Source organism: Cydia amplana, chromosome 19 (genome assembly GCF_948474715.1).
Source record: "Cydia amplana chromosome 19, ilCydAmpl1.1, whole genome shotgun sequence".
Lineage (NCBI taxonomy): Eukaryota > Metazoa > Arthropoda > Insecta > Lepidoptera > Tortricidae > Cydia > Cydia amplana.
In genome coordinates this window covers 12,826,032-12,849,808 of record NC_086087.1, presented here as the reverse complement: position 1 = coordinate 12,849,808, position 23,777 = coordinate 12,826,032, and the positions used below count along the sequence as shown (strand labels likewise).

General features: G+C 37.1%; 1 protein-coding gene and 1 long non-coding RNA gene across 2 annotated transcripts in view; both read right to left on the bottom strand.

Moving 5' to 3' along the window:
• Positions 1-2,189: 2,189 nt before the first annotated feature.
• The window catches only part of LOC134657026 (uncharacterized), a 61,099-nt gene continuing 39,511 nt past the window's right edge, over positions 2,190-23,777 (bottom strand). Inside the window, exon 2 of the long non-coding RNA XR_010097581.1 lies at positions 2,190-2,308. This is a non-coding gene — a long non-coding RNA (uncharacterized LOC134657026). The remainder of the gene's footprint in view (positions 2,309-23,777) is intronic.
• LOC134657204 (cytochrome P450 6B5-like) lies at positions 13,272-15,290 on the bottom strand. The gene is made up of 2 exons (XM_063512760.1): positions 13,893-15,290; positions 13,272-13,492 (listed from the first exon to the last, which is right to left on the bottom strand). Exons 1-2 carry the CDS (start codon positions 15,268-15,270, stop codon positions 13,311-13,313), a joined length of 1,560 nt encoding a protein of 519 aa, XP_063368830.1. The 5' UTR covers positions 15,271-15,290; the 3' UTR covers positions 13,272-13,310.

Genomic DNA, 23,777 nt, shown 5'->3' with positions numbered 1-23,777 from the left:
ATGTAACGAAAAAAATATTTCGCAATTATAAATGATTTTACCACAAAAATGCCAAAAACTATTTTCAAGGATGATATAAAAAATTTAGTGAATACAATCATCGCATCGATTGTCACCTTGGCTAGGCCGGCAGATATTCTATATGACTATAATATATTAATTATACATGACGTACTCACATCACATCACATTATTGCCAATATCTGGGCGACCGAGCTTTGCTCGGAAAACATATAAAAACTCAAAAATACGCGTTTTCCCAGAGATGACCTAGCCAGATCGATTTTTCGCCCCCGAAAACTCCTATATAACAAATTTCATCGAAATCGTTAGACCCGTTTCCGAGATCCCCGAAATATATATATAAATAAATATACAAGAATCTGAAATCTGAAATCTGTAGCGACCCTATCTTGGGGCCAAATACATTTTGTCAGGCTTTAGCTATAGACCTAGATATTTGTTATTTAAGGCTGGTCGACTCAATACCACTTATGTTCTGACATTCATATCGCGAATGTATCTCAGTTATTATTGATATTAATTGGTATTATAACTAGCAAACCTTATCGTATATAGTCAGGAATGATTGTCATTCTTTACAATGTAGGAAACGAACACTTCCGACCGAATGATTGACCTGAATGATTGATTGAACGGTTAACCTAATATGGGATGATTGTTATAGGTTATTGAGAAATAGTAAAAATATAAAGAGATATGTACAGTGAAGGTAGACTCGATTCTCTATAATAAAACTATTACTTAAATTCTAAGGGCGTCCGCTAGCTGGCGCGGTTGCATGGAGCGGGTGAGCGGGTTAACGAAAAATAGTAATACGAGCAACGCTAACTACACAATTAGGGTTTGCACGACGGATCGTATGGGAATATCCGTGGATCCGGATCCAGATCCAGATAATTTCATACATTTCGGATCCGGATTGCAAACCCTACCCGCGTGCGTGCGCTCACTCCGTGCATGAGCCAGCTAACGGACGCCCTAATCATCTGCTACATAATGTGTCATGTTTTTCATACCTGTTTGGAGGATTTGTTTTCTGTATACCGTTCAATGACGTCACATTATGCTGCCGGGACGGACCGGCAGAGTTTCCTGACTGTTCTGTATCAGCCTGTTCCGAGGGTAACGATATTTCGGCGTGGGACTGGGAAGCCGTCATCCGAACAGACATCTTGTCATCTTGTTTATTTGGTCGGTCGGACCTGGGTTTATTTGTTCTTTCAGCCATCTTCTCAGTTATTAACTTATTGTAATATTATATACAAAATGTTATAAGAAGAATACAGAAATCGTACACGATAACATTGACATTTAATTATTATGACTTTGATTGATACCGATCGGCCATTGGATGGCCATTGGTAAGTCTATATAGGGGAGTATTGTATTCTATGCTGTAGAATCTATGGCTGTATACTACCTCTTTAAAATACCTCTTTAGCTGCAACTATCATCTGCAAAGATCAAGCTAAGATGCTGTGGCCAATGATGAATATGATGATGATGACCAATGATGATTGATGAACGATAAAATAGAAAAAGCGTTCAACTGTGAAAACTAAGGTGAAAACCGTAGTTTAAATAGAGTTGAATAAAGGCTTTATAGTTGGTCAAACCGGTCAAACCAATTTGTCACTAAATAAGAACCAAAAAAATTATACTCATCCTTTTTTTTTGGGTGCTAGTACTAGTGTAAGACAAAGATAGTATGATTCTCTCTGTTTATGTTTGAAATGAGACAGTCATTTGACCAACTATATCTACTCAATACACAATATACATACATATACTTGGTCAACCAGCGGGCTCAGCAATTTCGCGCCTTTTTTTACTGACAAGATTTGGTTGACCAGCTATATATCTCTCTGCAACTGCGATGCTGTGGCCAATGATGATGATGATCTTATTGAGAAGGCTTTTAAAACTTTATTTTAATTGTACATTGATCGTTTTATTAGAATTTTACAATGCAAATTTCGGCCTTGCAAGAATGCCTATTGGATTCGTTTTTATGAATATATTTCCGACATCTACGTGCCTCTTGAGTTGGTCATAAAATGGTACAGCCCAAAATTAATTCCGGAACGGTTTGGGCCGATATATTTAATTGATACTTCCAAAAACGATCTCTAGACCGCGTCCTTGTTTGCCGCCATTGTGATCTCTTCTTCCTCGCGTTATCCCGGCATTTTGCCACGGCTAATGGGAGCCTGGGGTCCGCTTGACAACGAATCCCAAGAATTGACGTAGGCACTAGTTTTTACGAAAGCGACTGCCATCTGACCTTACAACCCAGAGGGGAAACTAGGCCTTATTGGTTTGCCGCCATATATACCGCCTAATATAGCACCATTTAATGTTAGGTTACAAGTTAAATGCATCTAATCGATGTAACCTAACCTGTTGCTGAACGAGGTAGTCAAGCGATCCGTGGATGCGTTCCCTTTGGTTCCCATAGAACGTAGTGATTAAGTATAATATTATTATCTTTGGTCCCATTTGGCGTCGCATATTGGTACATTATTATTTTTGCGTTTTTAGGGTTCCGTAGTCAAATGGCAAAAAACGGAACCCTTATGGATTCGTCATGTCTGTCTGTCTGTCTGTCCGTCCGTATGTCACAGCCACTTTTTTCCGAAACTATAAGAACTATACTGTTGAAACTTGGTAAGTAGATGTATTCTGTGAACCGCATTAAGATTTTCACCCAAAAATAGAAAAAAAAAACAATAAATTTTGGGGGATCCCCATACTTAGAACTGAAACTCAATTTTTTTTTCATCAAACCTATAGGTACGTGTAGGGTATCTATGGATAGGTCTTCAAAAATGATATTGAGGTTTCTAATATCATTTTTCTCTAAACTGAATAGTTTGCGCGAGAGACACTTCCAAAGTGGTAAAATGTGTGTGTGCCCCCCCCCCCCCCCCTGTAACTTCTAAAATAAGAGAATGAAAAAACTAAAAAAAATATATGATGTACATTACCGTGCAAACTTTCACCGAAAATTGGTTTGAACGAGATCTAGTAAGTAGTTTTTTTTTAATAAGTCATAAATCCCCTAAATACGGATCCCTTCATGGGCGAGTCCGACTCGCACTTGGCCGCTTTTGGTTTATTATGTTAATTTTTTTTCGGTTTCCAACTTTTTGTGCGCTCAACTGTTGCTCATCCATATAAGTAGAGTTATTATATCGATAAATTAATCGTCAAATTGCTTACGTAACTTACGCACTTGATTAAATTAAGACGATTTCCGGCTTCCCATTTAGAGGCTGCACGTGTTGTCGATTTGTCTTTGAGAATTTGCTTCTAAATATCCAAATTATTATGAACTGGAGGTCTATTCGAACGTTAAACATTTCAATTTAATTTCTTACTGATATGATATGAACTAGAGCTCGTTCGTAATGCATTTCGGCAAACGGTAAAACGCTGCCTCCAAAGCTGAATGTCCTGATGGGTTGTGAAATGTGAATTCTGGTGAGGGCATTAGTAGTAGTAGTAAACTCTTTATTGTACAAAAAGACATATTAAAAATAACAAAAAATTGTGAAAAGTACAAAGGCGAACAAAGGCATTTATTTTGTTACGAATATTTGAGTTGAGTTCCGTTGCGTTCTTGATACGTATTTATAAATTTAAGTAGGAACGCTTTTTTACCGTAATATTTTTAATCCAATAAGCACGAGCGAGATGCATTCTTATCAAATTCGTATCATATCAATAACCAAAACAAAGTTACAATTTATAAACTCAGAATGACGCTTCTGACCTCATTTTGTATAAAGTATTTAAAGTTATTCGAAAATGATAGCGCCATAAAATACTAAGTTTGTTTGTGTCGTGTACTATAGGTACTGGTTGTCCCTGAGTATATTTCGTTCTTGACACGGGTACGGTACGGCCAGATAAATTGAATTATGGACCAATTTCAGCATTGTCACGACATCACTGTTGTAAAAATATAAAATGGCTGGCTTTGGCCGCTACTTGGTCTGCGTAAGATGATTATTGATTATAATAAGAAGGATTTAAGATTCAATTCAATTCTTTCAATATTAGATTTGCCTTACACAACACACAACACGCACAACTTACAGAGTATGTGTTTAAATGTAGGTAGAGGTACCTGTGTAGGTAAATGTAGGTAATAAAAAAACCTACAAATTGTCTACTAAGCTATCTATTTGATTTGAGTCTGTTTGAGTCTGTTTTTTTCAAAGCGGAGTGCTTTAGATTTGTAATTTTTGATTCAATTATAAGATGCCAAATGTGTTTGGAACTACCGATCACATCTTAGTGGTAAGAGCGAATTAAGTTTATAAAGTTGTTGTGTCTAATTGGCGAATAATTAGCTGTGCTTAGGGTTTGCACGATAGATCCGAAATATATGGGAAGATCCGAGGATCCGGATCCAGATCCGGATAATTTCATACATTTCGGCTCCTGATTGCAAACCCTAGCTGTGCTATTCCAATAAATAATTTCTAAAAAGTTACTACATTCTTACTGGGCTTGAACCCACGACGACCCCGTTATACAAAAGTATTCAATCAATTGATTTTACGTTTATTTAAGACCTAAGACTACTGTAACCAATTCAAAATCGTGTCCAAAAGGACCTTTATAGGCGTGGCGGCTGGCGCAGCCAGTACCAGGGCCGCCGCGGCCGGAAACCGGGCCTATCTGACAATCTAACAATCATGTCACTCCGCACTTGACGGCACTTCCTTTTTAGGGTAGATGTCCTATGAAGAGCTAAGCGATACTGCTAAAAGCCTGGCCCACCTGCCAAATCTAACAATATTAAAAGTGGAAAAATTCGCTGTCTCTCACCCCACCCAAGTCAGTGAATTTTCCTACTTTAAATTTGTTTCTAAGCTTAATAGCATCGTTCGCAGACGTTTCTGCTTGATACAAAATTAAATCTAACAATACTTAGTGCCAACACTTCCGTTTTTGGGGTGGTTGTTTTGTAAAGGCAGAGCTACTTTAGTCTTTAGTCCATACTTAGGCGAGAAACCGGGCCCATCTGACATTCTTACAATAAGTATGGAACTTTTGATATTTTTTTGGCGATTTCAGGATTGCTCTTAACAAAAATTGCTCACAGTGATAAGTAGAGTCGCGTATTACATATTACAACAAGTTTCATAAAAGAAAATTTTTTTTTAGTGCTGGAGTATACCTATCGATCCAGAAGCCGTGAGTTTGAGTCTCACCCAAGGCGGTAATTTTTCCACTTTTAAATTTGTTTTAAGCTTAATAGCATCGTTGCTTCTGCTTGTTATAATTAATTTATATAGGGATAGTACAGTCAGCTGCAGAGAAAAGCTACCACCGCTACATAGAAGTTTGTATGCAGGGGTGTTACCTTTTCTCTGCATCTGACTGTACATACTACATAGTACCTATACATTTTAGTAAAGCATGCAGTGTGTGTAAGCCTAATCAACCCTATTCTCTCGTGACAGGTCCATCCCATTACAGCTCTGGAGGGTCCTGACAAACTGTCATTTTCTTGCCTTTTTATCCGTGTCATGGTCACATGAAAGCTAATAATACGCGTCCAGATGTTTTTTAAACAGATATTGATATTGATATCGTTGTTTTTGTTCACATTTTACATATTATAATAATTTCTACGACTTATATATAAAATAAAACTAAATTTATACTAGAAACTTATACTAAATAGAATTTAAATAAATCTAAGAAATTGGGCCCGTTTGGCATGGTGACGAGGACGCTGGCAGCATTTCCCCGCTGTATTGCGATGCTAATACGTTGTGCGACTAGATTTTGATATGAAATGACTAATAAGGTAAGCGTACTGGTGCTCGACGCGGTCCCAGTACATGCCATCTTGAAACTTAAGTCATTGCCAATAGAGGTGACAGCAGGGTGCCTCTATTGGGCATTAGCATGTCGAGCACTAGTACGTTTACCTTATAAGGTACTTTTGATTCTCTAACTAATTAATTGGTCTAGAGGGCGATTCGAACTTTATACTAAAGTATAATTTGAATAGGACTCCTAACAAACACTCTTCTTGACAGTAAATAAGTGTAGGTACAATTACGTAGTGATATATTACATTTTTCATCTGTCATTCTGATCTACAATTGAAAACTTTTAGCATTAGGTATCTTTTTTTTTCCAAAATCTCATCTAAAGTCTTTATTGTATTAAACAAAAGGTTAATGGTATATAAAAAATCATACAAAAATAACTTAAATAAATCTAAATATTAAAATATTTTAATCAAAAAGACCTCCGCGAGTTGTACCGGGTGCAAAGGTACAATTTAATATTTACATCCCCCTTTTTCATAAAATATTACAAGCCTCAATTAGTTCATTTATGTTTTATTCCTTTCTTACAAATACATAAGTTATAATGACAGATTGAGACAAAAGATTATTAGCTACTTAAGACTTGTAGCCCGTTTATGAATGTCGCCATTGTTGGGATAGCCTACTGAATCATCTCATATTTATACAAGGAATTCCAACAGCTATGAAATATTTGTTTAACATTTTAATATTTCAGAGCCAATTATAGGAAATGTGCATAATGCCATAATGTGCATAACGCATCGAAAACATCTGAAATTGTCTGTATGTAATCTTGTATTTCTTTTTCGCCTCGAAAAAGCTATAAAAAAATTCATACTAAGAACTCACCAAAACAGATAGGTAAGGTACAGTCGCATGTTTTAATTTATGACCCATTTTTGTAGGTATCTTGTCACAGACTTTACCTACATGCGACTGTACCTACCTATTACTCAGACAAAAACTCGTACGACGGAATGAAAATCGCTTAACGTAGGTAAACTAAAGTGTCATTTTATGGAACTTGCTAACTATGTAAACAAAAATCTCTAGAGAGGCTCCGTGCATGAACTATAGGGGGCAGCACAGGAGCCGTCAAATTTTTGGCGCGAGGCGTAAATGTGTCGTCTATGCTTCTGATGTAGGTAGTGTATGTAGTCTGCCCACAAGATGGCAGAACCTACTATGCACAAGGAAACATACCGACGAGAACGGTAGATGCTGGCACTTGCTTTGGCAATGTACATGTGCACATATGTTTCCAATTTAGGCCACAAGATGGCAGACCCTCCAACGCGCACGGTCCCTCTAGTAAATTCATATTTCTTGACAGCTTCAATATGGTTAGCAAGTTCTTTTATAATGACACTTTACGAGTAGGTAGTAAATCAAAACAATGCCTAAATATACTAGTCATTAGGATAACCGAAGGTCGCAATCAGCCGCACTTTCACTTGCCGACTTCCTGGTGTTTTTGTCGCGGACATGACGTGTCGTTCGTGGAAAATCAACGAAGCGGTAAAAAACTATGGCGTGTCGCCGAAATTGGCCTCCGACCGTGATGTCAATTGTCTTTAACAAGTAAACACTAAACTTAATCTATATATGTCACCGTAAAATTGTAAACACTCGTCATATTATAATCTCGCATATATATGACACCGTAAGATTGTGAACCCGTTAGTTTATAATCTAACGTAGGTTAGGTTAGGTTAGATTATAATCTCCCTACCGTCAGTTTATATAATGTAACTAGCGAGATTATAATATGACGAGTGTTTACAATTTTACGGTGACATATATAAACGTGAAAGACCTGACTGACCGACTTAAATCAACGCACAGCCCAAACCGCTGGGACTAATAGAAAGTCCAAATTTGGCAAGTAGATTCCTTATAAGGTCTAGGGGTCCACTAAGAAAGGATTTTTCAAAATTCATCCCCTAAAGGGGTGAAAAGGGGGTCAAAAGTTTGTATGGGAAAAATATACTAATCTACGGGTACGAAGTCGCGGGCAACAGCTAGTAAATAATTAAATTTCAATACCTACCTATAATTTATGTCTCTATGTTCTAGATTTTAATTTGTTTTATTGTTTAGTATTTTATCTCTTTGCTTGAGAAACACGTAACAATAATAATGTTAAACTTTGATTGTCAATAAAAATATTGTTATTGTACCTAGGTAATATGTAAAAGTGCGCGCATAATACCTAAGTATATAAAATACGATACAAATATTATTTATTATTGCTCACCTATATTAAAAAAACATGATTAAAAATGAAGCATATATGGTAGCAAATATGGTAGACAAGAGGCGGTCTTCTCGCTAAAGAGCGATCTCTTCCAGACAACCTTTGGGTAGTGAAGATAAGGCAAAAAAACAAGTTAAGATAGTTTATTAATCAAGTAGGCATATTAAAATACGCTTATGAACGTCAAATAAAGCTACACCGGCTCTAACCCTACACCTCTGCTTCGAGAAGATTTAAATCCCCCCTCAATTGGAGGAGGGTATGGGTATCCCAATATGGAACCGGCAAGAAACTCGGTCGGACACATCTTTTCAAAACATTACATCTTATAATTAACATATGCATTACGAATAAATAAGAAAAAATACAATTTAGAGTAATGCTGTATAAGGTCACTGTTAATAATAGGCTCCATGAGTTAGGTAATAGGGAATTTTACGCGAAACTCTGCGTAGGGGGCGCCACTCCCACAAGAAGACACAATCTAAGGGTCTACCGCAAACGAGAGAGTCGAAATTTTGTTATCTAACCTCTCTATCACTCTTGCATATTCGACCGATAAAGGGGCAGACAGCTGATGTATCAATGTTATATTTGATTGTCTGTGAAAACTTGTCAAAAACAATTTAATGTATAGTTTGTAGTATAAGTTATTCTATGGTTTACTAAAGGCGCTAGTGCTGCACTCTGGCGGCAAAACATTGCAGTAATACTCCCTATTGGTCGCACATGTTGGTGTTCTAGACGCCTGAAACGAATGTCTTAGCTATCTCATCTAAAGAGCAAAGGATAATTTACTAGAGGCGTTTACTTACTAGCGGCCATTCCGAAACAAGGAAAAGGCTTTTTAGCGATAAGACCGCACGTTGTTTAGCCTCTTATTTTCTGTATTTTATACAGAGTATGTATTTGTATATTGTATTGTATTGTTTTCTGTTTGCTGCGGATCCTTTGCTCTGCAGCTGACTGTACCTACTGTGGACTGTTGGACTGTGGATCTTTGGAACTAGAGGCGTGTTTTTTTTTATGACATAAATAATAATCATTTATTTACAAACAAGATATATACAGTGGTATTACTAAAAGAAATTAAAAACTAGCTTAAATCTAAAATAGGCCCTTGAGGCATTGTACCAAAGATGCTGGCGACATTTCTTCGCTGTATCGCAATGCTGATACGTTGTGCGAGGTAGCCGCCAGCTCTTCGGTCACCAGTTACGTCAACCAGACGCTTCGCGATTTCTGCGAAGAACTTATGCGCGCTGGGACGTTTGTGTGTTTGAATACATAATATTAACTCACAATAAAATTTATAGACGGGTCTATTGCGAAATTTATTTTATTACCTTTATTTACCGACATTTCGATAAGTCTATAAATTGTGAGTTTATGTTATCCAGAGATGTGACACATTTTTACAGTAAACGCGATAGTGAGTTTTGGCCGCCAATTTTACATGAAACGATTTTGGTGCGATCATTAATACACCAATCAATTCACTGTCAATAGTAATGTCATTTCTAGTATCATTACTTTGATATAACTCAAATACTGAAGCAAGATATTTAATATAACTTCATTACTTACCGTCATTCCTTCATGCCAATCCCTACACTATCACTAAAAATTACATTTCTTAAAATTAATGTCATTATTCATGATAGTGTCGGGCCCGCAAAAGACTTGAAATCCTATTTAAGTATATTATTAATTAATTATGATAAGATACCAAACAACATTAACTGGAGATATAAAAATCAACTCTTAATTATTAAAAAATATTGAACAGAACTTCCTCGCCACACTGCTTTTGACAAGTTTAAGAGTTTTTATAAATTCAATTAAATCTTTGGTTGGCATTGATCAATTGATTACTTTTAAAACAAGTTCTATTTTTAGATTATAATATATTAAAAAGGGTTATGATTTAAATGGTCTGCAATAAAAGGGATATATGTTTTGGTTAGCAGAAAAACCAGAAAAGTTGGTCAGCAAGTTGGTCAGTAGGTAAGTCTAGCCGATTTTAAGTTATCCCATAGCTTGGGTTAGCCCTTGCTGACCATCAACTTTTCTACTGATCATAATTTATGTTTTAACTTAAATAGTACCTACGTGAGGTACGTCAAAGGCGTTAATATAAAATTGGAAACGTCACGGTTATAACACATTTTTTTAATTTGATTGATTGTTGTAGTTGATTGATTTGTGGATTACTGTTGATTTTTTTATATAAATATGTATGTACAAACATATACATATACAGTGATTAGATTAGAAAACGTCCAGTCAGAATATTATAAATGAATCAAGTATGCTGCCGTGACGTGTGTGTCATATCTATAGTTATAAGAATCGCACTTAATAATCTACTTCAATAGGTACATATTTTTAATTAATCCTGATAACGTGTTGTTGCTGTTAAGATAGTAAATAATCTTGATATGATTCAACTTTACACGTGTAGTAATTTTATGTATTTATTTAGAACACAAACAGTCACATACCAATAGGTTTGTAGTACAATGAAATGTACCCTCGCCCACACTGTTAACTGTACACCGGTGGACCTTATGCCTTTTGTAATAAGGTCCAACGATGTACAGTTAGGAGTGTTGCTGTGTGTACTGCCCCCACAGCTATTGGTCTGGTTGGAGAGTTCAAGGACACTTTATAACTTCTTAAGTCCATTGGGCTCATTTAGACGGTGCGAGAACTCGTATGCGAGTTTCATTACATTGCGTCATTTGATCGGTCGGCTGAATTGACGTAACCTCAATGGGCCGCAATGTAACTAAAATCGTATACGAGTTCGCGCGCCGTCTAAATTATATACATTTTATTAGAGATCAAAGGATCATTGATTGTATTAGATGTGTAATACAAATAAGTCTCCTCAAATGTCACCGTTAATCACATCAATCAGATGTGATCACTACATAGTATAAAACAAAGTCGCTTCCCGCTATATTGTCCCTATCCTACTTGTGCTTAGATCTTTAAAACTACGCAACGGATTTTGATGCGGTTTTTTTTTTAATAGATAGATCTTGTGATTCAAGAGGAAGGTTTGTGTATAATTTGTTAACCCGTGTGAAGCCGGGGTGGGTCGCTAGTTTGTAACAAATTGCGGCATTTGGTCTATCTATTGATTTAGTTGCTTCTACTTATACTTAGCCAGCAATTGTCTTAAACCGCATTTGTTGCCAATGTCGCAACGTCTGTAGAAGCCTAAGAGAGATTCGTCGAAACTCTGTAGGACCTTTGGTTCGAGTTTGATAATTAATGATGATGATGATGACGATACATACATATATTCACTCCTATTTCCCGGAGGGGAAGGCAGAGACCACGGATTTCCATTTGCTACGATCCTGACATACCTCTTTCGCTTCCGTTACTTTCATAACATTCCTCATACACGCTCACCGGTTTAGGGTGCTCTTGACCTGGCCTGATAATGATAATGGTATCCTGTTATCCCTCATCAGGGACATAGGGCTCTCAGAAGGGTTTTCCATTTTTCGCAGTGCAGCCCGGCCTCCTCCAGCTCCGCCTAGCCGAGGCCAACTGGTGTAGCCTCCTTTTCCTTTTCTTGTGATAAACTAATGCGGGAAGTATATTTATTTTAATTTCTCATACTCTGAAAGTGGTTCATTGTTAGGGTTCCGTACCTCAAAAGGAAAAAAACGGAACCCTTATAGGATCACTCGTGCGTCTGTCTGTCCGTCTGTCGCAGCCTATTTTCTCCGAAACTACTGGACCAATTAAGTTGAAATTTGGCACACATAATATGTAAGTTTGTGACCCAAAGATGGACGTGTAACGTAAATAAATTAATTTTAAATATGGAGGCCATTTTTGGGGGGTAAATGAGAAAATAAAAAAATAAAGTTTCTTAAACTAGGTACCTATATATCGTGTTATTAAATGAAAGAGCTTATTGTAAGAATCTCAATTTTTTTTTTTTATAAGTTTAGGATAAATAATTTAGCAGTTATTCAAGAAAATAGGCAACAAATTACCATCCCCCTACTGGGTCTAAAATTTTGAAAAAATACACTAAATAGTTCTTTAGCTATAGATGACAGGAAAACCTATTAGAAATGTGCAGTAAAGCGTGAGTCGGACTTAATGTACGGAACCCTTGGAACGCGAGTCCGACTCGCACCTCGCACTTGGCCGGTTTTTATCTATGAAGTGGGTGGAAAGTAAAATTTAATACGTTTACGTCAACTACTGACGGAACTTCTAAAATACATCTTTGTAGAGTCAGACCGAGAAAAGTCTGCAGCGATTTTGATAGCCCACGCAGTGCAAGTGTCATTTTAAACGTCAAACTTCTATAAATTGATGACGTGTAAATAACACTTGCACTGCGTGGGCTATCAAAATCGCTGCAGACTTTTCTTGGTTTAACTCTAAAAACTCGCTCCGCTGTTGAAATTATAGATTAGTGATCTGCTAAAAGTAAATAATATACTAATGTAAAATGTAATGCAACGGGAATTTGAGATCAGTAGGTATAATAGATAAAAAATATTTTTCATTAAATAATATTTTATTCAAACTTAAAAACCTGTATCACAGTCTGTTTAGGTAATTAACTTAATCTAAATTAAACTGGCTGACTGTACCTAGACATTAGATAGAACTTACTCTAAATACAATTACTATTAAGCTAAATTTATTTACATACCTATATCTACACACAATACATTTGGTTTCATAATGTTATTATAGTCCTGTACGGATATGATGGTCGTTCTTGTCTACGTGACAGCGTGATAAAACGGTGTCCGTCACTTTCTTTCCCACGGTGTTAAACAGTGACAGTTATTTTATCACGTGGATAAAGATGGATAAAGCTATCCATAATAGGCTGGCTGGCTTATACCTATACATTTTATATTTGCCTAACATAGAAAAATCTCAGGGCATTTCAACTTCAGTAGTTAAAAACTAAACCTCAGAGGCCATTTCAGATAGTACTACAAAGTCTTGCAGATCGTATCCGTATCAAATTAATAACAAAGACAGTCTATCTGAATAGACCCCCGTTCATAATCCACTGTCAATGTACCAAATATTGATTCTCTATCTATACTAAACATCTCATAGTGTCCGCAGCGAATTCTTAATTAAGTAATGTTTCAAACAAATGCATTCCATTTGAAAGAGTTGATTAATGATTATTGACTAGAAACCTTGGTTCTCGGCAAGAAGTTCAGTTCGATCTTATGTTTGGACTGCAGCGTGAAGGCCAAAGGATCGAACTCGACCTTCCGGGGCACGTGCGAGGGCAGCTCCACGGTGTAGTGGCGGAGCAACGTGACCAGGCCTGCCAGCATCTGCATCTTCCCGAAACGCATGCCTGGGGAAAGAAAAGAAAATAAGACATTTGGAGGACCTAACCTAAGTAACATAAAACATAAGTTAACAAAGATTGTACCTATGCATAATAAAAACTAATTTATTAAATACTAGCGACCCGCCCCGGCTTCGCACGGGTTAACAAATTTTACATAAAGCTTCCTCTTGAATCACTCTATCCATTAAAAAAACCGCATCAAAATCCGTTGCGTAGTTTTAAAGATCTAAGCATACATAGGGACAGACAGCGGGAAGCGACTTTGTTTTATACTAGGTATGTAGTGATGAAGAAGAATTACAAAAGTTTTAGTTACCCTAAATGATAGAGAAAGGAAAAGAGCGAGCAACATGTTAAATGAAACATGGATAAACTACACTACACACACACACTCTACACTCACCTATGCAAATCCTAGGTCCATCTCCGAACGGGTAGTACGTGTAAGGCTTGATATCGTCCTTGTTGGCTCCCAAGAACCGCTCGGGTCGGAACTGCTCAGGCTCCGGGAAGTAGTCCGGGTGCATCTGCAGGTACTGCACCGGTATGTGCACGCGCGTGCCCTTCTTCAGCAGCAGACCTGAGGGCATGTGATAGTCCTCCACCACCTCGCGAGTCAGGACTCCTAGTACCGGGTATATGCGAAGAGCTTCGTCCACGCAAGCTTCCAAGTAAGGTAAATCGTTGACACATTCATACGTGACCTGTCCTCCGGTCTTCACCAAATACTCGTCCACTTCGTCTAATGCACGCTTCAGAACTTCAGGGTTTTTGGACATCTCAAACAAAGCGAAGCTCATAGTCGCTGCTGACGTCTCAAATCCAGCCGCGAAAAATATGAAAGTTTGCGCCACTAGACTTTCATCATCCACTGGCAAACTCACTTTTTCTTTGGCATCGCTTCCGCTTTTCAGAGATTTTATACCATCCCCCGTAATGCAGTTATTTTTCTTGAACCCGAGCAGGAAATCGATGAAGTCGTGCCTTGAACTTGGAGTATGGTTACGATCAGAGAAGACACCTCCGATAAGCTTGGTGAAGAAGTCACCAACGTCCTGATCGAAGGCTTTCATGCCTAATCCATAGAAAATGTTCGGCCAGATAGTTCTCACGATATTTTTAAAAACCCTGGAGGCGTGAAAGTCGAAAATTTTCTCGCTGATGGCCACGAAAGGATTGTCGCTCTTCTCTTGCATGACTTTAGTTTCAAGGCCAAAGACACATGATCCGATGCAATCCATGGTATATTTCGCCACGAAGCCCCTGACTTCGTGTGTTGGTTTAGCGGCGATTTCTCTATCCAAGAATTTCTCGAAGTCTTGCGTGCGTTCATGAATTAAGTAGAACATCTTCTTCATCTTAGCTGATGTGAAGACCGGGGTGAGGTTTTGCCGCATGACGCGCCAGGTATCCCCATATTCTTGGAACACATTTTTGGTCATTATTTCCCTTTCTGTATGTGCCGAGAGATCTCGGCTGCTGAAGTAGTAGAAGTCCTTGGTGATGACAAGCTTTAAGAGCTCTGGATCCTTGATGATGACGACCGTCTCCGTACCGTAGTACACACCGACGATAGGCTCCTTAGGGAACTGTTTGCAAATGTCAGTGACAGTGTCAAAAAGGTTTTTCTTAAGCAGGATGAAGTCCCCATAGTTACCGAGAAGCGGCAAAGGCTTAGGAGTAACGAGGCCCCTGGACTTCCAGTATTCATTTTTTCTCTTCAAGTATAGATAGAGAAGACCCAAAGCGGACCCAAGAACTACGAGTGTCGTAACAAACATGTCTAAAGATTGACTGATGTCGACTGACCGCCGGACCGAGGATTTATACTCGCGCGATAACAACATTTGGATGTAAGTAGGTATGTATTGACAACAGTGATACGCGATGTTGGTAGTCACTAGTCAGGTTATGACAACTAATCTGTTTTTGTTGTAATTATCGTTACTGTGTTGTTAGTAGGATATCATTTTAGAGTATTGTGAGATATAAATAGCTAAAATTTTTGGCGAGTTTATGTGGAACTAAGTAGGAATTTACTATTAATTTTTATTGGTCCGCTTTTAGGTACCTACTCTGCTTAGAGCTCCTGATATTATTACAATCCGATATCAATTTATTAGTTACATGTCACTTGCTATATGCTATTGAAGGGAAATTTTATAATTATTTTGATTGACAACAATTATTTTTAATTCATTTCTATTTATCGTAATGTATTGTACCTACTTATTTTAAGTATTCGATTGCCTGTAACGACATAAGTACCATATACTTACACACACACACACACATATGCACATATTACTTTATGGTGAATAAATGAAAATAAAATAAATGAAAAATATAAGCTACGTTTACAGCTCAACGTTTGGTTTTGTAACAACAATAACTGACAAAATAATATAACAATAGCTTGTATGAACTAAAAAGCACCGAGTGCCAGAGCGAAGGTTATTTAAAACAATTTATTATTAAATTACTAAGACACACTTGACTTGACTTGATGTATATTTTTGGCTTATTCAGCTGCAAAAAGTATTTACAGCTCTGAGAATTGGAAGTCTTAGTTCACTGTGTACCGTAAAATGTGTTAACACGTAGGCGATGCGGTTCAAATCCTAAATTTCTTAAACCGTCTGTATTTGTAGCTGTTATAAACTGCAAAGTGTTCCAAAGAATTAAAATTCAAAATTCATTAAATTTATTGAAACAAAACAGTGAAGAAATAAGCACAATTACGTGTAAGTATAAACTTTAGGAACACTACGAACTACTTACCACACAAAAATCGCATAAATATCTGGCTGTAAGGCTGTATACAGTGCAAATTAAACGATTCTCCGAGTTACCTTTTGTAAGAAACCGATCATATTGCTCACTCCTGAGAATATGCCTTTCTTCGAGTTACGTTACTTGTCCCGGTCCTGAACTGATCTCGCCCAAGTGACCCGTAATCTTCCGGTAATAAGCATTTTGACAAAAGCGATTGACATCCGGACCTTAAATCCTAAAAGGGGTACTATGGTACTAAGCTGCTAAGGCTTTATTGGGATTCATTCCATTACCTCGCAATATTTCTCCTTAATATATTTTTATCTTTTGCACCTGACTGCGACTTGTTTGCCGACCAAAGTCATTAACTTTTTAAAGATTTTTTACGGTTTTGCGAATCAAACATACAATAGGTAGCTTATTAATTGCTTTATTATTACTTACTTAATTTTACTACTTAATTTTACAGTGCATTGGTGTTAGGGGTGTGTAATGCTTAATATAATTATAAAAGAACTATCATACATTTGTTATAACGCCATTTGATATATTATTATATGTTATAATGTAATTTTAATTATACATTTCCTTTGTTATATAAGTTATATTGTGATTTCATCTAAACTGTCATTGATATAATGCCTATTGTAATATAATTTTTAAATAATATATACACATGTGCTATACTGACATTTGTTATATTATATTTTTGTATAACGTAATACTTTATACAATTTTATCAAGTATAAATACATATATTTTATAACATTTTTTGTCATATTTCATTTAATAGTAACATAAAAATTTACATATTTTTCATATCTGCATTATTTTTTAATAAAATATTGAATTTCTAGTTACGTATTTTATCCTATCCAAGTAGGATTTTTTGCTACATATTTTATTCTAGGGGGGTCGCAGTTCTAACCTAACCTAACCAATGTTTTCTTGGTTTTCGATTCTGCGGGGGCCGCAGTTCAAACCTAACCTAAACCACTTTTTTGTTAGGTATTTCATTCTACGGAGGGTCAAAGTTCTAACCTAACCTAACCCTCCTTTTGCTAGGTAGTTATTCGTTTGTGTGGAGTCGCAGTTCCAACCTAACCTAACCCATTTATGCCATGCAACTATTATGCCACACAAGTAATTATGCGATATCACTTGTTATAACAAATAATATGCTTTATAATTATGGCAATGTATATTAGACGAAGTGTAAATATACCTTATGAGTCTTATGACCATTATACCAATAATAACATTATGTGTACCGTTAATTAGGTATTACGGTAGTATGCCATTAATTACGTTATTCGAAATAACGATATATCAAACTATAATATGTATATAAAAAGTAATATATACATATAAAAAAAGTAATTATAAAAAATGTAATGCACCCATGCCAGACCAACTACAAAATTAAAACTCCACCAGGGGTGTTAGCTGTAATGCTGTAAAATTTGATTTCAATAAATATCAATATCAATGACCCGTCATCAAAAAGTTTGCAAAATATTAAAATTATGCTGCCATTTTAATGTACTCAATAGTTTTAAGTTTATGACGTGTAAAATGTAACTATGTTTATATTTACCAATAAAGTCTGTACTCTCTACTCTGTATGTATTTCATTTACGAGTAAGGGCCCGGCCACATGTCAGCGGTGCGGCGCCGCCGCCGCCGCGCGGCGCGGCACCGCAGAAATCTGCGGCGCCGCAAACCGCTCTGCGGCGACCCCGCCGCAACGCAATATTTTGCGGTGCCGCGCTGCGGCGCCGCAAAGCGGTGCGCGGCGCCGCGCGCGGTGCCGCAAAGCGGTGAGTTTCGCCGCGCGCGGTGCCGCCGAGCGGCGTGCGGCGCCGCAGATTTCTGCGGTGCCGCGCCGGTATTTTCTTTTCAAATGATTTGCATCTTCATTCATTATACGAAGATATGGGTTCACCAAAAATTTTCTTTTCAATTGTTTTTTTATTTCTGCGCCTTCTTAATAGCGCTGGCAGTACACCGAGAAATTCAGTAAAATGCTGCAAATGATGTTAAAGGTATGAAAATTGGTACGATTGATCTTTAGGACATTTGAAACAATTTGACCCGAAGCACCATTAAATAAAAAAAACGAAATGAGTTATCTTTTTTTGTATGGAATTTGAAAAAACTGTTTTGAAACCTATCGTGTGTGGTATTAAACGAAAGGGCTTTCTGAGCCGATTCCAAAAATATCATATCATTACATTTCAGTCATTTATTATAATTATATTTAAAAAAAATCAAAACATACCAAGTTTGGGCTTCTCCAGATACAATACCGTTCAATATTTTTTTGTAAAATATACCTCAAATTATACCTAATATCCTCATATCTAACCCTAAGAAAGCAATTTTGAAAATAATTACATGAAATATGTTTTTTTTTTTAATTTTCAATTTTACAAAGTGTGATCTATGAATCTCTCAATTAAATATTTAAATAGAAAGCATAAAATTAATATAAGTATAACGGTTTTTCCAAAAAGTCGCTTATATCTCGGAATCTATAAGTCGTAGTAAAAATTATCTATGTAAGAATTAACTGAAAAAACTCACCTTTTACTAAGTGCATTGCTGCCAATTTTGTAAATTGGCAGCAATGCACTTAGTACTCATCTGTCAGAGATGACAATTAAAATTAGGTTGGCAACAATGCATTTCATACAATATTTTTTAAGTGGTGATTACACGAAGTATCGTAAAAGTACCAAAAAGATACTGCGTGTATGCACAAGTACTTTTTTGGGGAATAGACTAAAGACTTGTCTTGACAACTATAACATAGGGGTTTAAAGGTGTGTGTACGACCTTTTAAATGACAAATAAAGGTACGGGAGTAGAAAAAATTAAAACAAATAGGTATACTAAATGTAAATATTTTCAAAATTGCTTTATTAGAATTAGATATGAGGATATTAAGTATAATTTGAGGTATATTTAACAAAAATAGTAGTTTATGTGACTGCTACATAATGAGAGGCATCAAAATACGAGTGTGGGTTTAAGAAACGAACGTTAGTGAGTTTCTTAATAGGATCACATGAGTTTTAATGCCTAATTATGTACAGTTACATACACTACTTTATCTAAACACATACTTAAAACTAATTAAAAGATAAACTGTACGCCAAATGACGGGGAATGAAAACTTTTTTCACGCATGTCACGCATCCATAGTTTTTTTTAATTCCTAGACAAAAGAATAGAGTTCCTATTCTCATGTCATTTCTGTTGCCATTTCTGTTAACAACAAATACTAAAAACAGAATGAAATAAAGATTTGAGTGGGGCTCCCATACAACAAACGTGATTTTTGACCGAAGTTAAGCAACGTTGGGCGGGGTCAGTACTTGGATGGGTGACCGTTTTTTTGCTTGTTTTTTTTTAACTTGTTTTGCTCTATTTTTTATTGATGGTGCGGAACCCTCCGTGCGCGAGTCCGACTCGCACTTGGCCGGTTTTTTTTTATTTGTTGGTGCTTCGCGTCAAATTGTTTCAAATGTCCTAAAGATCAATCGTACCGATTTTCATACCTTTAACACCATTTGCAGCGTTTTTTGGCGAACCGCTATCGCTATAACAACAGCAAGAGCAGAACACGTGTGAAGGAATCCATGTCTGATTAAACAACTGGTAGTCGAATTTTATTCTTTACTATGCAGCGTGGCATCGCACGCGGCGCCGCACGCCGCTTGGCGGCACCGCGCGCGGCGAAACTCACCGCTTTGCGGCACCGCGCGCGGCGAAACGCACCGCTTTGCGGCACCGCGCGCGGCGCCGCAAAATTTTGCGTTGCGGCGGGCGTCGCCGCAGATTTCTGCGGTGCCGCGCCGCGCGGCGGCGGCGGCGCCGCACCGCTGACATGTGGCCGGGCCCTAACATTGACCGCAAATGTTTTTGATATTAACTCGTTCTGAATTCATAAAAACGCTGTGTCGTCATGACTTATTTTATCGGATCATCATGACTTGGCAATTTAAGAAGTGTCGTTGCAAAAGTGCGTATCTCTCAATGAAAACCATACAAAAACAAGACTCCTCAATTTATATAATGAATACTTAAATAGCGAGAGTCTTACATCGGTGTACCTTATTGTCTTTAAAATACGGCTTATTATTTGTCAGTTGACAGTTGATTCATACATTGTAAACATGTTTACAAAGTTAGCTACTTTAGATAAATGTATGGAAATATGCTGAATCACTGTGGGTCGATTAATGGTCGACTACCTTATTGCTATATCAGCATTGAAGATGTTGACCAGGGATGTTGCGAACATCCGCATCCGCATCCGCAACCGCGGAACATCCGCATTATTTTCAACATCCGCATCTGCATCCGCATCCGCATAAAATCGATGCGGAGCTTATGCGGATGCGGATGTCGAACAATCGGTATGGATCGTCTTAGCGGCGGCGTAAGTGCTAGGTAATTTCGTCATTACCTATAACGAAATCGTCTAGATCCAGAAAAGTCGGCCAAGTTAATGTTTATTAAATATAACGCACCTATATTCTTGCTCAAATACTAAACGTTTCGTTTTTTTTTAATAAAAAAATACTAAAAATGTAATATTTGACGTTTTCTAAGTACCTAATCTTGACATCCGCATCCGCATCCGCATCCGCGGATGTGAGCCTTTAAATATCCGCATCCGCATCCGCATCCGCGGATGTCAAAAATTCTGCATCCGCAACATCCCTGATGTTGACATCTTATTGTTTAATTACTTTAAGTTGCTAACCATCGCTTATTTTAGACGGTAAAGGTCAATGATTTATAACTCAAGATAGGTTATAGGCGTTCCAAAATTGAAGCGCTCACCTTGTGACAAATTGGACAAGTTGCCTTTAGACGCGGCTGGACAAGCGAGAAATGAGCACGTGCTAACGAGATCCCGCACACCGAAAGAGAAAGAGACGAGCTTATGTTTAACAACGAATGTGACAAAGATGGATGGAATGAGAAAATTATTCAAAAATAACAGATTTCTTCCTAGGCACAGAAATAAACATGGAAGTATTTTTTGTGTTCCTCAAGTATGAGTATAACTTATAGTCTATGGTTATATAATATCATTGGTAAAGGTGCCATTCTGATTCAGAGTAGGTACACCAGCCTACAATTGCTGCCCGGATTTTTACATTTGCCACCAAAAATCAGAAATCTGCTAATAACGCCCAGTAAGCAAAAAAATACTGAAACTATAGTCTGTCAAGCCAAAAAGGCAAATCTAAAAAATGTAGGCGCGAAGGGTTATTGTCCCATAGAAAATTTGAATTTCGCGCCTTTTTCTACTGACAAACTTGTTTATTATTAAATTAAGTCCCAAATAGCACTAGCTATAGATATATATTCCGCAATAAAAATCATGATGACTTGGCCATTTGCTAAACAAATAACAACAGATATACTTGGTCAACCAGATCGTGACAGTAGAAAAAGGCGGCAAATTTGAAAAATGTAGGCGCGAAGGGATATCGTCTCATAGAAAATTTGAATTTCGCGCCTTTTTTACTGACAAGATTTGGTTGACCAGCTATAAGTAAATAATTTTTCACCTCAGCAGCTCGAACAAGGGTACTTTGCTTCATAAAAACAGTGAGTGAGACAAAATGACATTCAAGTGATCTTAATATTCAAATGTCATTTCAACATGCGGGGTGTAATACAAGTTCGAAATACTTGGATTTTATTATCTCTGTCCCTTTCACGTCGTTAGCAAAAAGAAAGAGACAAAAGAAAGTTCAAACGACATTCAACGGTGTATTGACGGTTTATAATAGACCCCCGAAAAACGTCATAATGCATCGATCCAAAACACATACGAGTATGAATTCTTAATAATTAATTAATGAAAATAAAGTTTAGGATTTGATAAAAACTGATAAAAACACTATATTTTACGTAATTTATTGTACGATTAAAATAATGAACTCAAAAAATACACAGAATATCACGTCAAATAAATAATTATACTTTTAAGAATCTCTACTATAGTTTACAAATAGTAAGTATCCGCAATTCGGAACGTATCTTACAATGATTTTTTTTTACAAAAAAAAGTTGTCGATTGAAGTGTCATTCAATTGATGGTCGTTGTTTTCATATATTACCTATTTTACTGAAATTTACTACGTTTTGTTTTTGTGTTTGATTGTGGTAATTAAATTTAATTGTTGGTATATCTTAAGAAAACATGAGTGAATAGGTAAGTGATGAAGAAGGAATACATTTTTCGGGTTCTCTAATATGTTCTCACTGCTGAGGTGAAAAGTTTTGTGAACTACACGAGATCAAAGTCATTTACATCTCGTGAGCTTTTGAGTCCCTTACCTACTACGCTCAAGATTCTAAATTAGAGTGCGGGTAGTTCGAAAAACTCGCGCGGTTAGAAGATGCTGATGTCAACTTAAGCTAGTCTTCTCCGAGACCACGGGGACAACGCCGTCCTCGAAACGTCGGAGGTAAATCTTATAAACTTAGATACGCGATTAAGTCCCGTTGTACAATTTAATAATGTGTAAAAATCGTGAAAGTTTAAATCAGTGTGACAATCACTATGCCCGTCACTTTCGCACTTACATACCTACTTGTTAGAACGTGACACTCGTGACAGGCATGGTGACAAACGATAAAAATGCGACCGTGCTACTAGGGCAAGTACGTTTACCTTATCGCAGCTATGTCACGATGATTTGATTATTTTTGTACAGTCGCCATCAGATATATCGAAGCGGGCGACGTGCTCAAAAATATCTGAACACGACTCTAACGCCTTGACAATAGAGGCGTGTTCAGATATTTGTGAGCGCCTTGGCAGCTCCGATATATATGATGGCGACTGTACATACGAGTATATCGCTAATTATTTACGTAAGAATGTGATTATATTTCTTGGTTTTCGACGAAATTGGATTTAGAGCATGAATTGACAAGTACTATTTTATCTCATTACCAGGTACCTACTTAGCAAAGGTTGGATGACTTTTATAAAAGTTAATAATACATTGTTATAAGAAGTACTTGCTCATGCTTTAAATGCAATTAATAGCACAAAATTTGTTACCTACAGCAACAGTGATGGAATATGTTGTACAGACCAGGGATGTTGCGAATATCCGCATCCGCAACCGCGGAACTTCCGCATTATTTTCAACATCCGCATCTGCATCCGCATCCGCATAAAATCGATGCGGATTTAATGCGGATGCGGATGTGGAACAGGTCGGTACAGGAACGTCTTAGCATCGGCGTAAGTGCTAGACTGCTAGGTAATTTAGTCATTAGCCAAAAAAACTATTAGAAATTAGCAGTCAAGCGTGAGTGGGACTTAATGTACGGAACCCTTGGAATGCGAGTCCGACTCACACTTGGCCGGTTTTTTGAAATAAAAATTACTAAAATGTAATATTTGATGTTTTTATGTACCTATCTTGACATCCGCATCCGCGGATGTGAGCCTTTAAAAATCCGCATCCGC